Raw genomic sequence first — 15,128 nt, 5'->3', positions numbered from 1 at the left:
GGACCCCCAAAGACAGTGTTTTGATAGTGGAAAATGTAAGTCTTTTTGTTAGGATTATTGTAATCAACTCCTTAAAAGTCAACCATGACAAAACTGCAAATAACATAATGTTATGACTCCGGGTCTTTTAGGCCGGGTGCCACTGGCTTTATTTTTTTATGTCAAGACGATAGGTAATACATGCTCAAGAAGCAGAAAGCAACTTCTACAAACAAGAAAAAACATACCAGACAGGGAAACAAAGGCGGACTAATCATCCTCGGTCTCAAAGGATAGAATGAACTGTAAGCCCAAATCAGAGCGACTTATCTAACTTTAAAATCATGTACTGTTGAATTCCCTCTGGCTTCTTTCATTTGTGGTGTGTAACTGGACTGACATAGACTTCCATCTATTTTTTTACCTAAAATACAAATGTTGACTTCATGATGAAGTCTTCTATTCATCATCATCATCAACCATTAAACATAGTCCTTACTGAAAGCCAAATTGGCATACACAAAGAAAGAACCGGTGTCACCATGAAGGTGAACTTATAAGCTGCTTCTTAATGATTACAAGAAGTGCTGGGCGATATTGAAAAATTATGTTATCACAATAAAAATATTTCATATCAGTCGATATCAATAATTATCACGTTAAATATCAAATCCTTATTTAATTTAAATTGAATTGCCGATTTTTGGTCCTAAATGAAAGTTGAAGAAACCAGACAGTTTGTTAGTTTGTATCTGGATTTAGTTTTCTGATAAACTTCTTGAATCCATCATTTCTGACGGTGCTAACAGGAAGCAGGTTTTTAGTGTAAAATTAGATTTTTGTGAAGTTTTAGTTTGTAGATTGTTATTTCGTTCAGGTTGAGGTTATTTCCATAATTTGATTTAAATTGACAACAAATATATATACAATTGTGTACTGTGTATCAGTTTATGGAGTATTGTTTTGAGATGTGCTCTCCTTGTTAAGATTACTAAGGCAGGAGTGATGTTGTTCCCCACAGTGCAGTGAATGCATCACGGTTATTCAGTGTTCAGTTGTCCTACAGTTGCGGCGGACATTAAACGTGTCCAGAAATGCACAGCAGAAGTTGTCTCTGTGCCCTTCCTTTATCCACATCCTGAAAGTTTATTTAATGAAGTGTATGAAGTTAATAGTTAACGCAGAGTCAACACAGTGTCAGACTAACGACTCTACTTTGAGCTGGTAGGTTTTGAGTTTTCTTCAGTGTCGCTGTCGCTCTTTTCAGCTGTGTTTACATTCCGCTCCGAACGTCTTTCAGCCCCGCCTACCTCTCATCCTGCGACATGATTGGCTGTTCAATGCCGTCTTCTTCTGTCTAATGGTGGGTGGCAACTAGCATTTAAGGCTCATTAGCGCCCCCTCCATTTTAAGTTGCTGGGGGGTGTAATTAAATGTTTTTTTATATTGACAAAAATTATATCACAATAATTATCGTTGTCGAATTATCGCCCAGCATTAACTACAAGCACATTTTACAACGCCTGTTTATGCTCCTGTCTGAAAAATGGACTGAACCATAACTCAAAATGATACACATTGATGGAATAATAGATGGATAATAATAATAGATATTACATATTCACTAGCAAATACTCACAGAAGCCAAACTCAACCACAACTGTAGTGCTACTGTGTTCAGTGCTGTGGGGGTTTTGTCCGTTGATTGTTTGAAGCAAAACTTTCAGATCAATTCTTACAACTCAGATTGGGCTGGACAAGAAATCTGACTTGGTGGCAGTGGTGACAGGCATTAGATAACTTAACAGAAATAATTGGTACCCACACTGATTGCTTGTATGCTTTTGTAGGTCACAAATGCATCAGTGTTAATTTCAGTTTGTTTGATAACTAGCTACAAACTCTTCACAGTAGGTTTAAGCTGACAAATTAATTCCCCACCAAAGTTTAAAAGTGCCCTCATGTGAAGGAGTCACATTTTGAAGAATGAATTTGGAGCCCTGTGTGAGGGAGCATGATGTTCTATATTTCTCAGTATAAGGCACAGAAATGTAATTTTAATCTATTTCTGCAGATCACGATTGTCTTTAAATTTAACCTGGGCATATTCACATTCTGATTCCTTCTTTACAATTCTAGGCTTCACATCATCATACAGATTCCCCATCTCCACTGCATTTTTCACATAATCTCTGCTCAATGCTCCCTCTGTGCACTTCTCTTCCTGCAGATTGGAGCCATCCCCCCTGTTTGTGTTGCTTCCCCTTTCCCTTCCCTCATTCTTGCTCCTCCAAGTCACAACAGAGTAAGTGACATCTTCACTCTCTGTGTTCTTTTCCACTGAGCTATTTCTTGCACCCTCGGTGTTGTTTGAGCTATAGCTTGGCAAGCTAGTGCTGTTTGGCTCAGGGATCGTTGCAGGTTGGGCGACATGTGCCTTCTGAAGCGGGAAGGTGTTAACATAAATGTCCTCATCTTTTGACTTGAGTACCTGGATTTCAAGAGAAGACATTTGTGGTAAAGACACTCTGCTTGTCCATGCAAGTCACCTAAAGCAGAAAATGCCTAACTCCGGGATGACATACCTCTTGTCCTTCCCCACTTGGTGGAGGTTGGCTCACAGCAACGGTACTTGTGTTACCACCAGAGCACTGACTCTTATACCGGTTGTAGTGAGACTTCTGAGACCTGAAAAATGCAACACAATGATCCAATGTTCATCTTAAAACATCTTTGTTATTTTCTCTGCTCATTTATCAATCAAGATTAAACAATTGATAACAAAGAAGGCCAAAATTGGAGTAGCTAAAATAAAATGAAGATCTCATCAGTATTTTTCTTAAACTGAGTAACCTTTACAACAAACAACTTCAAAAGTGGATCCATTAGGTTTGAAAAATCTCACTGACAGGGCGCTGGCCACATACAGAGGCTATAGTCCTTGTTGCAGAGGTTACAGGTTTGATTCCAGCCTCGACCATTTACTGCATGTCCTTCCCCCTGTCTCTGCTCCCCACATTTCCTGTCTCTCTTCAGCTGTCCTATCCATTAAGGCAAAAATGCCCCAAAAATATAACTTTCAAAAAATCTCACTGACATGCAATCTTGGAACCCATCTGCCCTCATCTTATGATAACATATGCTTTTGGAGAAATTGCCTTTTTTCTTGGGCTTCCAGCTTAGCCAGCTGTAGGCGTTGAATATTGTGTCACCCTGACCTCCTTTACAGGGAAATGCCTTCTTTTACAGTTTGACTATCAACTCAAGAAGCTAGCACTTTAAAACACTGCTGAAAACCCTTCTTTTCTCCTTTGCATTCAGTCCCAGCTGAGCAAGAATCCTTGGCTTTTTACTTTTTTTATTCTTTTTATTTCCTAATCTGAGCTCTTACTATTCTTTTATTGTTTTTATTTGTTGTTATATTTGTGTATGATTATATTGTATTATAATAACTGTACAGCACTTTGGTCAACTGAGGTTGTTTTAAATGTGCTTTATAAATAAAGCTTGACTTGACTTGACTTGATAACTGAGTTTAGTGTTTAGAGAAGATGTTGAAGAGTGGACACTTAAACGCAGATATCTGTTGACAGACGATTATAATGGCTAAATTAACGACATAGGACATCTGATTGGTTCTGTGATTGCATTATTGTCAATAGTGTTGCTCCTCTTTTGCTCTGTACAGGGTCTGTTTTCCTATACAGCCAAAGCCTGCTGAAATGCTTATGGACAATGTCACTTTTATTTTTAAACAGAAAACATGACCAGTTTGGATAATAAAATCAGATCTGATACCAAAGGTTTTTATTTTATCTACCAGTTTGGCAGTGATAATTTACCAAATGCAAAGCTAAACTTCATATTGTAGTATAGTAGTTTAATCTATTCACAACAATCCATCTGTGTTGATTGATGTCAGTTTTGCAGTGGTGTTTCAATGAAACTAACTTTGAAAATAGCTGGTTTCAGTGATAACACAGATTACAGATTGTAAGACTTAGGTCAGAAACCCTCTGAAAAACAATGTATGGTGACAAGGGCATAGGTTTGATTTTGACATTGGTGGGGACATAGGCCATACAATTACATACAATTTTGCATTCATTAGCGGTTGCCTATGAGGGGGGACTATTTTCCTCTGGTGACTTACACACTGTTGTTTTTTTGTTTTTGTTTTGTTTTAAGTATGTTTTTCGGCTTTTTGCCTTTATTTTATAGGACTGCTGAAGAGAGACAGGAAATGTGGGGAGTAGTGAGCGGGGAAAGACATGCAGGAAATGCTCAACTGGCTGGGAATCGAACCAGCAACCCCTGCGACGAGGACTGTAGCCTCTGTATGTGGGGCTCTTAGACCGCTAGGCCACCAGCGCCCAACAGAATCCTCCCCTTTAATTGTAATAATCTTGCAAAATCTGGTCAGCCCTTTTGTGGCCCATATTTTAAATAAATGGTCTGTCATACCTGGTATGAAATCTCTATCTTTTGTAATTTCTCTCAAATCCACTAAATCTTTGTGAAGTTGTTTTGTTCCAAACAGACTTGTAAAGGAAGGACCATATTGTGAAGTCAAAGAAGAGATCATTTCACATCTAAATAGCTGATCTTGCAAGTGGTTCAAATGTTTTAATGAGAATTGTAAGTTTGTGGACAATTACATTGAAATCTTAATTTTGCAGGGCACTATAAATGTTCATGAAAAGATGAGCTCAGGCTCTTTCTTTGCTCCATCTGAGCTCAACTTGAGACACAAAAACTGAGTCTGACAAAAACAAATGGATGAGGTTAGACTGAGACGATTGAGAGAGCTCCCTGATTTCTCCACCTGAGCTCAAAAGGAGTCACAACACTTGAGAAATACCTGAGAATCATTTCAGATTTTGATGAGATCTCCTTTTGAACTGAAAGGGAGACTAAGCTGAGACTTTTTGAAACTTTTTTCTGGGGGCAAGAATGAGAAACGGGAGACATAAGCTATAGTCTCACTTTGCTTTCAAACAGATCTCATTGTTGTCTAGGAGACATAAATGAAACACTTTTGAGATCTCCTCTCTAAATTTATTTTCCTATAGGTACAGTCCATACAGTCCATACAGTCCATACAGTCCATACAGTCCATACAGTCCATACAGTCCATACACAATTCTATGCCATTGTATGGTGATGATATTTTTGCCAAAAAACAAAAAACTAAACATAAAATCAAATATATCCATAAAAAAACTAATAACTGTAATGTGTGTGAGTATTCGGTTTGACCTTACCTGATAAAAAAGAGTAGAGCACATACTAGCACTAGTAGTGCGACAATTGCGGTGATGAAGATTGGCAAGATTAAAGAGTCTGAAACATACAAAGGACAACATGGAGTTATGATTAAAGGTGTTATTCAGATGAGAGATAACTGTTCAGTCAAACATTTGGACACAGTTTTATCTTTGTGAGTTACATCAGGTCATATAAAACTCTACTAAGTGATTCTGTTTTTGTGTGTACAGTAGTTTGCATATAAAACAAACCTGCTGCAGATGTTTTAGTTTCAAGGAAGAGAACGAATCGCTGAGAAGCAGATCCCAGAGAGTTTGAGCTGAGACAGAGCAAGGTGAAACGATCCCCCCATTGTGCTTGACTCACAGCGATGAAGCTCACACCTATGAGATTTTGAGCCTCATATCTGATTGCAAAATTGCCAGAGTTATTGGCAGGTGACCCATTCATATACCAACGGAAAGTGGGGGGAGGATTCCCTGAAGTATTACAAGAACAGTTGACCTGGTCCACAGTCTTGGTGCAATCAGCTGAGGGCAGGATTTGAGGAGCAACTGTAGGGAATGAAGGAAAAACAACTTCAGTCATACTTTATAAAATTTGCAAAAGTAGTAGATCAAGTAGACTGCTGTAAAATAAATAAATGGTGACAAGTTCGTAGTGAATGAGGGTAAGCAAATACTCTCACATTCGTGTACACTGTTTTTTTGAATTGTCTAAGGAATAAATATGTTATTTTTCTCCACTCCAGAATTAGATTAGGTTTCCTTGTGGCTTTTCTAGCAGCATATTAATGATTTCTAAATATTGAATCGCATAAATGAAGGCATGTGCTGACATGGACTAAATTTGTCAAAAGTATATTGGTGTCAGTCATAATAAAAGCTTTGTTTCAGTGAGGCTAATATCAGGGGCGTGTCCAGGACTTTTTGACTGGGGTGGCCCAACTGAGGCTCTCACATAGGCAGGGGTGGCCATTGCGTTTAGAAATAAATAACACTTACCCTTTCTGTCTTCACAACCTACTTTCATTAAAGTATTAAACAGTTGTCATATTCCTTAGACTTAAAAAAAAAAAAAACATGACCAAGTCGACCAAGAAATCTTCTAGGCTTAATTATTTAAGGATGTACAAAAGATGTTTTTTCAAAGTCATATTTCAGGGCACTAATAAAGAAATCTACTGTCAGCCTTTTAACTCATCCTAAATTATAGATTTTAATAGAAACCCCACCTCTGACAAGGTAAACAGCCAATGATATTTTAAGATTTTGGGGTGGCCAATTGGATTTCAAGGGGTGCCAGTGCCACCCTTGGCCACCCCTCTGGACACGCTACTGGCTATGATGACAGCCTGGCCTGGGGATAGGTCAGAATCATTGGCTTGGAGTTAATGGGTGGACTGAGAAAGATCAAGATGATCAGTGACAGCTATGGTTAGGTGTGAAAGGAGGGGTACAGTAAATATTTGCAACACCTGAACATTTAAAAATACAAACCCAAAAATAAAAGGTAATCATCTGCAAAACAAAATAATGTGCACATGGATACATAATTCCATTTACAGTGAGGTCCAAATTACTGCTACAAATAGGCTGATCAAATTAAGAGCTGTTTGATAAACTCAGATTAATTGATGGATGAGACCTACACTGTCCTTCTATTTGTCTGACAATTGATCTCCCAGCGCCAAGAACATTTTCAGCCTTGCAAAAAAAAGAGCCACTCTCTCTTGGCGCTTTAATTGGAATGACGTGTCCAGCCCCAATAACAATCTCCAGGCCTCCGTCAGATCTGTACCAGGTGTAGTTCTTTACATCTGGGTTAGCATCACTACTGCATGTCAGAGTCACAATGCTGTTTTCTTTAACTGGACCAGAGGGACTGACTGACACTGTGATCCCTTTGGGTGGATCTGAAAAATTAGTAACACAACATACATATTAATGGTAGGACGTCACAGATGATAAGCCAAACCTCAGATGTGGTTCTATTCAATAATTGGTTGTGTTCTCTCTATCTCTCTTGTTTCAGACTGTTGTTGTTTTATTGCGTTACTGTATTTTTACCAGAAAATGGCACTCTACTTGCTGAGGCTTTGTTACAGACATGTGCTGTCTTGCCAGTCCAGCTGTCACTATCAAGTGTCATATACTGCATCTTGTTTTGGATATTATGATAATTGATAGGATGGTTGCTATAAGTTATACAGTCTGTATTTTTATAAAAACACAGATATTTTAGAGCAATTCTGAGAAAAAAATCAGCTTTTCTTAAAATCTTGGATATTTAAAATTTCAAGGTCACCACTAGGCGGATGTTTTTGACAGACTTTTTTGGATTAGTCGTATCAGCTGTTACCACTCTTGTCCAAGTTAAGCATTGTTGTAAAGCTGAAAAGTTGATTTTGATCAAATTGTCAGTGTAGTGGCTGTAAAAGTCTGTAAAAGCACTTGTTGTTAACAAAAACATTATGTTCTTTAAGAAGCTTAAAGCTTGCCCTACCTGCTTCGATTTAACTGTTTCAAATGATACATACACTGAACATCTATCTGTGTGTTGTTGGACTGTCCAGCTCCAAGTTCATTTTCAGCCTTGCAGAAAAACGCATCTGTGTCTTTGGAGGCTTTAAAGCTTAAAACACGTCCGGCCCCAATAAAAGCCTCCAGGCCTCCGTCAGATCTGTACCAGGTGTAGTTCTTTACACCTGGGTTAGCATCACTAATGCATGTCAGAGTCACAATGCTGTTTTCTTTAACTGGACCAGAGGGACTGACTGACACTGTGATCCCTTTGGGTGGATCTGAAAAATTTGTAACACAACATACATATTAATGGTAGGACGTCACAGATGATAAGCCAAACCCCAGATGTGGTTCTATTCAATAATTGGTTGTGTTCTCTCTATCTCTCTTGTTTCAGACTGTTGTTGTTGTATTGTGTTACTGTATTTTTACCAGAAAATGGCACTTTACTTGCTGAGGCTTTGTTACAGACATGTGCTGTCGTGCCAGTCCAGCTGTCACTATCAAGTGTCATATACTGCATCTTATTTTGGATATTATGATAATTGATAGGATGTTTGCTATAAGTTATACAGTCTGTATTTTTATAAAAACACAGATATTTTAGAGCGATTCTGAGAAAAAAAATCATCTTTTCTTAAAATCTTGGATATTTAAAATTTCAAGGTCACCACTAGGCGGATGTTTTTGACAGACTTTTTTGGATTAGTCATATCAGCTGTTACCACTCTTGTCCAAGTTAAGCATTGTTGTAAAGCTGAAAAGTTGATTTTGATCAAATCGTCAGCGTAGTGGCTGTAAAAGTCTGTAAAAGCACTTGTTAACAAAAACATTATGTACTTTAAAAAGCTTAAAGCTTGCCCTACCTGCTTCGATTTAACTGTTTCAAATGATACATACACTGAACATCTATCTGTGTGTTGTTTGACTGTCCAGCTCCAAGTTCATTTTCAGCCTTGCAGAAAAACGCATCTGTGTCTTTGGAGGCTTTAAAGCTTAAAACATGTCCAGCCCCAATAAAAGCCTCCAGGCCTCCGTCAGATCTGTACCAGGTGTAGTTCTTTACACCTGGGTTAGCATCACTAATGCATGTCAGAGTCACAATGCTGTTTTCTTTAACTGGACCAGAGGGACTGACTGACACTGTGATCCCTTTGGGTGGATCTGAAAAATTTGTAACACAACATACATATTAATGGTAGGACGTCACAGATGATAAGCCAAACCCCAGATGTGGTTCTATTCAATAATTGGTTGTGTTCTCTCTATCTCTCTTGTTTCAGACTGTTGTTGTTTTATTGTGTTACTGTATTTTTACCAGAAAATGGCACTTTACTTGCTGAGGCTTTGTTACAGACATGTGCTGTCGTGCCAGTCCAGCTGTCACTATCAAGTGTCATATACTGCATCTTATTTTGGATGTTATGATAATTGATAGGATGTTTGCTATAAGTTATACAGTCTGTATTTTTATAAAAACACAGATATTTTAGAGCGATTCTGAGAAAAAAAATCATCTTTTCTTAAAATCTTGGATATTTAAAATTTCAAGGTCACCACTAGGCGGATTTTTTGACAGACTTTTTTGGATTAGTCATATCAGCTGTTACCACTCTTGTCCAAGTTAAGCATTGTTGTAAAGCTGAAAAGTTGATTTTGATCAAATCGTCAGCGTAGTGGCTGTAAAAGTCTGTAAAAGCACTTGTTAACAAAAACATTATGTACTTTAAAAAGCTTAAAGCTTGCCCTACCTGCTTCGATTTAACTGTTTCAAATGATACATACACTGAACATCTATCTGTGTGTTGTTGGACTGTCCAGCTCCAAGTTCATTTTCAGCTTTGCAGAAAAACGCATCTGTGTCTTTGGAGGCTTCGAAGCTTAAAACACGTCCGGCCCCAATTAAATCCTCCAGGCCTTCGTCAGCGCTGTACCAGGTGTAGTTATTCACAGCCGGGTTAGCATCACTACTGCATGTCAGAGTCACATTTGTGTCTTCTTTGACTGGACCAGAGGGACTCACTGACACTGTGATCCCTTTGGGTGGATCTGAAACATTGAGAATCTTTTTTATTATAACTAAAACATAATTCATCAGACGTGGAGTCAAATACCTTTGGTCATGTTTTTACTTGTAAGTAAGATTGCTAACCTCTTGCAAAGTGGAAACCTACCAACTCCACTTAGTTTGTTTGGCACAAGATAAAACTTTATGCAAAATCAGCAGAGAGGACGAGAACAAATTCATTTCTCTGGAAGACTGTTATCTTCTCTGTGGGCAACAAACAAACTAATCGCCAACAACAACAGCTAGCTTTCTGGCTGATCTGAAAATTCCCTGCTGCAACTTTACTGTAAGTATTTAAAATTGATAAGTATTAAAGTATTGTTGTTAGCCAATTGAATCACATTGTCACAATGTTAAAAGTGTGTTTCAGTTCTGAGCTAATATGTACCCAGACATGCTATGTAAAGTTTAGTAAAGTGAATTAATGTGCTATTTTGAGATACATTTCTACACACTATTGTCCTAAATTTCCAAAGACTGGCCCAAGATTAAGAATTGACATGTGTGTTGTATAATCTATTCTTTGATGATCCTGTACTTTAACAAAGCAGAAAGAAAAGATCACTTCCACCATTGAAACGATAATTACTAATCTACTTTCCCCCCTTCCTCTTTTGGCACCCCCTGTGGACAAATGTATCTCTCTATCTCTCTGCTGATACTGTCCTGCATATGTGTAGTTGATCATTTTTGACAAAAAATCTCATCCTGCCCTTGTTTCACAGTGAGATCATCACTGTGTATCACTCTGTGAATATTTTCCGTGGACATTTAAAAAAAAAGAAGCTGATTCCACAGCGAGGTGTATATTTTATCATGTGACACTAACAGCCTTAGAATGGTCATATGTATTTAAGATTATAATGCATACATTTCAAATTGTATGATATGGTCTTTTTATTTTGTGCTTTTTAAGGTAATTAAGGGGCATCTTTGGGGATGTGTTGTGTTAGTTGTATTGCTATTGATACTATTGTTCAGCCCCCTTAACAATCTGAGTCTTAAATAATTTCACAACCGAGACTTTTCTATTATTTGGTGAAAAGACATGACAGTATAGATACTGTTTAGATTCAGTTTGTTTCACAACCAGCCAAAACACACTGGAGCTTTAACACAGTGGCTTTTTGGGTGATTGAATAAAGCATTGAAGGTATGATTGTTTCCCTCTTCTTCTCACTAAAGTAACATCATCCAGAGATGAGAAATTCATTACAATGTTCATGTAATAAAATTCAACACAGGACAAATGACAAATGTTTCTTACTCCAGACCCAACTCGGTCGAGGGAGATGGCTGTCTAACATGAGTCTGGTTCTGCCTGAGCTTTCTGCCTGTTGAAAGAAAGTTTTTCCTCGCCACTGTAACTAGCTAAATACTGCGAAGTGCAATGCTCATGATGGATTAAGGTGGGGTCAGACTGAGTCTTACCCTGTCTTGAAGTTGGGTCTCTGTTCATAATTTGACATAGAGTGGTCTAGACCTCCTATGTTTGTAAAAGCATCTTGAGATAACGTTTGTTGTGATTTGGCGCTATACAAATAAAGGTTAATCGATTGATTGAAATGTACTCACATGTAACATCAGCTGTTAAACTGCTGTTTACAGATGACTCAGTGCTGCCATCTTGTTTGCTGTAGACAGCAGTACAGGAGATTTCCTGTCTGTGGTGGAGGTGTGAAGCGGTGAAGTTCACCACAGACACCTTGACTTTAGTTTTGTCCTGATTCTCCTGCAGTGTCTCCTGACTTTCACCCAGGCCGGGGGTCCATGTCAGAGTTGGAGGCAGAGACAGACAGGGAGCTGGAGCAGAGCACGTCAACGTCACTGAGGTTCCCTCTCTCACCTTCAGTGTGGACGGAGTCAGAGTGGGTCTGTGTGGATCATCTGGTGGGAAGGTACATGAAGTATAAAAAGCGGTCATTATGCTCTATTATCAACTTTTTATTTATTCATTTATTATTTTAAAGCAATCAATGCAGAGCAAGGTTAAATAACTGCTTCATGACTGAAGTGTAAATGATTGAACTTTGAAACTTACCTTTGACTGAAATTCTTACGTTTTGTTTATCATAAGTATATTTCAAATGTTTGCATTCCAGTCTAAAGAAGTAGGTCCTGCTGTATTGGGGTTTCATGTCATTCAGGGTTGTGGTGCAGTCTCTAGACATTAAGTCACCAGTTAGGTTCCCTTTGATTTCACCCAGTTCTGGTGAACTGCCATGAAACCCAACAGGCCGTTTAGAAGTATCTTTTAACCAAATTCCTGTACATGTTTTATCTAAGCCTGTTTCATGTTTACTTTCTATGTCAAATGAGCAGGGGATAGTCACACAGGATCCATTTAGAACATCTATAGTCTGTGGAAGAAAGATCTTAAACTCCTGACCCAGGGCACCTGAAACATAGGTAGAAAACATAACTTTGAACAAGAATAAGTACCTGATGTGAGGCTCAGAATTTTAAATAACCCATAAACTTAGATTGTGCTTTGTCCCACAGCATTTTATTTTTTTATGTATAAATAAAAAAAGTAAACTACATTCCAATTTTCAACTAAAGTGTGGATATATATCTCACCTTGCACCAGACAGCCAATGAGAAGTAGTGCCAAAGCTGCATCCATTTTTGTGTTTCAGAAGAAGCATAAACGTCTGGAGATTGCACAAAGGTATTCAAGTTTAGGAGTATGTCAGTCCAAAAAAGATTTAAAGAGTATTTCCCTTGTGAGGCCATTATTGAATTTAATATTTGAAGAAAGTTGCAGATGGAAAAAATATGACACTGTAATTAAAGAAAATCTCAATCGATGTGGAAATGTAAAAAAAACCAAAACAAACTACACTACAAAACAATACAAAAAGGGAAGGGTTCCCGAGCCTGACGAACTGCAACTTGGTTTTGTTGTTCCACAAAATGTAGAAGATGAAATGATGACTGAAAAAATCAGGAAGCTATGCGGTCTACTAAAGGCAAATGTAACAAATATACAGCATCTTGGATAAATTCACTTTCAATGAAGCAACAAAAGTATAATCTGTTTTAAGCAGCTATTTGAAACAGTGAAAGTAAGAAAGCACGACTGAATGAAAGCTTTAAAGTGTCAAAAACATTAAACATTTTCCTCTTTTTAAAGTCTCTTTTATTTCTCCCTTAAAATTGTTTATTATCTAGAGTGAACTTCAGACCATGTACTCAATTTTTAGAGTTCTAAATGACATCAAACATGTTAATTTCATATGTTTCATATAAAGTTATGATCACTTACATTTAGTTCCAGTCTTTCAAGCTGAGAGGTGAGAGATGTTTAGAGAAGTGAAGTCTAGTTCCTGGCTAATTCTGCTGCATATCCAAACAGCATGCAACATTTGACTTGATAATGAGGAAGTCATACAAGTGAAGCTGTGTGCGATCAGTGTGTGACCTGTATTTGTCTTTGTTTTGCTCAGTGACACTTCTATTCAACTGAGCACGGGCAAGTGCAGCTTACAATCAATTCTCAACACCAGGGTTGAAAATTAACTCTTTTGTCCACCATTGCTGCTGTGGCTGCTAGATTTCAAATTCTAACAGCCACTCATTATTTTCATCCCTCACCTTATTTTAATAAACATCATTCTGTAATGGTGTATAACAGACAAGGCTTATAGTATTCAAGTAATTATATAAAGATATTTCAACCACTAAAAAAACATGAACAAGTTCTTGGCTCTTTTTTACAAACAAAAACAAAGTTTATTTGATTTATTAGTTTGAGGCTGTTTAGGGCCTTCATTGCAGCCAAGTTCTCCAAGCCTGATTTAGCTACAACTAAACCTTGACTGAGAGGTAAGAGAGTCACAATATCATTTCACAATGAGGCCAGCCCCTATGAGGAGAGTCATCATACACTGTAAGACATTAAGCTGGTATAACTTGGAAATGGAAGTTCTCCTGCTGCCTTGAAAAAGTAAGTTCATTCAACTTCAAAACTAGCTTTGTCTTAAATCCAAAATTAAAGTTCAAAAAGTTGATTTAACTATAAAGTACTAGTTGTCACAATATTTTAGTTTAAGTTATGATTGATTCAACTTTATACTGCAAGATAAAAAAAATGAATTATATAGTTTTATTGCAGTTATAAAACTTGTCTTACCTAGTTGAACCAACACACATTTCTCTGTTGTTTCAATGTAAATTTCAAGTTTTTCTGAAGTTAAAATAACTTGACTAATTTGTTTGTTTTAAAATAATATTGTGCACCCTTTTATGTTTCTTTTTTTCACATGATACAAATGTTAAAGGAACCAAACCAAAAAGGTTTTGGGGCAGAATGGTGGACGAAGAAGAATTGGCTTAACTTAAAAGTCTCCAACCTTTCCATTCACTAAACTATCAACAGCACTACATGTATACTCCTACAGCCAAGGAAAAGTGTATAAGGGCATAATAGAGAGAAAATAAATGAATCTTAATCAATAGATATAAACTTATAGCAAAATCCCCTATTCTCGCTTCTTTTGTACTTTTATTTTTTAAACTTAGAACTTGAAAAAGCAAGTTCATTTAACATGACAAAATATATAAATCGTCCAAACAATTAATTCTTGCAATTTTTACATTCCAAAACTCATATAGCCTTGTTCAAAGTCTAAAACTTCTTCAGGCTCTTTGAGTTAAAGAAAAAACGTTCATGGATATAACTAATTGGGGCTATAATGTTTTACAGTGAGGCATATAGTTTGCTGCAGGTTGTGCCTATGATTGTGTGCTCATGCGTAGTGAGTGAATCCCTCCCCTACCTCCCTTGTAAAACAAGCCTGTAGTGTGATACTTAACAACTGCTTGTGCGTTGGAGTTGAGAGAGATGTTAATGTAGTCACTGTTAGTTCAGTTCTGTGGTCCGAAGTTTAATTCCTAAGCCGTGTCCCTGTTGGATATTTTTAGACACATCTCTCATTTCCTGATGTACCTTTTTCATAACAAAGGCTCGGGGACTTTTGCTGGATGCAAACAATGTGTTCGTTATCGTATTAACTGAGTTTCAACAGAGCTATGTTTAGCAATGTCTGATCATGAGTGGCAGCCATAGTCTGCATCTTTTAATCATTGTGGACTGAAGTTAAGCAAATTAGTACCACAGCATCAAGCAGGTAGAACTGCTATAAAGCTGATTAGTCTCTTCTGGAAAAAAGTGTGGCCATTCCAACACACCTGATGTGTCAGTCCCAGACAGACCCAAAGAGATGCAATGCAAGGACGCACACCCGCTTAGTGTTGCTGTCAATGGCTGACATCAAACTTATAGA

At 37.6% G+C, this 15,128-nt stretch overlaps 1 protein-coding gene across 2 annotated transcripts; it reads right to left on the bottom strand.

The window, feature by feature from the left end:
* Nucleotides 1-110: 110 nt before the first annotated feature.
* LOC117823336 (sialoadhesin-like) lies at nucleotides 111-13,196 on the bottom strand. Of its 2 annotated transcripts, XM_034698492.1 has the most exons (9): nucleotides 13,109-13,196; nucleotides 12,421-12,494; nucleotides 11,882-12,238; nucleotides 11,416-11,727; nucleotides 9,558-9,821; nucleotides 5,499-5,801; nucleotides 5,244-5,322; nucleotides 2,565-2,667; nucleotides 111-2,470 (listed from the first exon to the last, which is right to left on the bottom strand). In XM_034698492.1, the coding sequence occupies exons 2-9, from the start codon at nucleotides 12,464-12,466 to the stop codon at nucleotides 2,042-2,044; spliced, it is 1,893 nt and encodes a 630-aa protein (XP_034554383.1). In that variant the 5' UTR covers nucleotides 12,467-12,494; nucleotides 13,109-13,196; the 3' UTR covers nucleotides 111-2,041. The 2 variants fall into 2 exon arrangements, with proteins under 2 accessions (XP_034554383.1, XP_034554385.1); XM_034698494.1 differs by lacking the exon at nucleotides 9,558-9,821 and having other exon boundaries at nucleotides 1,386-2,470.
* Between the last annotated feature and the right edge of the window lie 1,932 nt (nucleotides 13,197-15,128).

This window comes from Notolabrus celidotus, chromosome 12 (assembly GCF_009762535.1).
Source record: "Notolabrus celidotus isolate fNotCel1 chromosome 12, fNotCel1.pri, whole genome shotgun sequence".
In the NCBI taxonomy this organism is placed as follows: domain Eukaryota; kingdom Metazoa; phylum Chordata; class Actinopteri; order Labriformes; family Labridae; genus Notolabrus; species Notolabrus celidotus.
Note: the sequence above shows the minus strand (reverse complement) of the source record. Positions and strands in the feature narration are given on the sequence as shown.

Bases quoted from the DNA above. Each gene is read 5' to 3' on its own strand.
- LOC117823336 (XM_034698492.1), bottom strand. From the start codon at position 12,466: ATGGATGCAGCTTTGGCACTACTTCTCATTGGCTGTCTGGTGCAAG. The intron at 5,323-5,498 runs GTTTGTTTTATA...TGTATGTTTCAG, and splicing joins AACTAAAACATCTGCAGCAG to ACTCTTTAATCTTGCCAATC. The intron at 2,668-5,243 runs GTAAGGTCAAAC...TGCATTTTTCAG, and splicing joins GCTCTACTCTTTTTTATCAG to GTCTCAGAAGTCTCACTACA.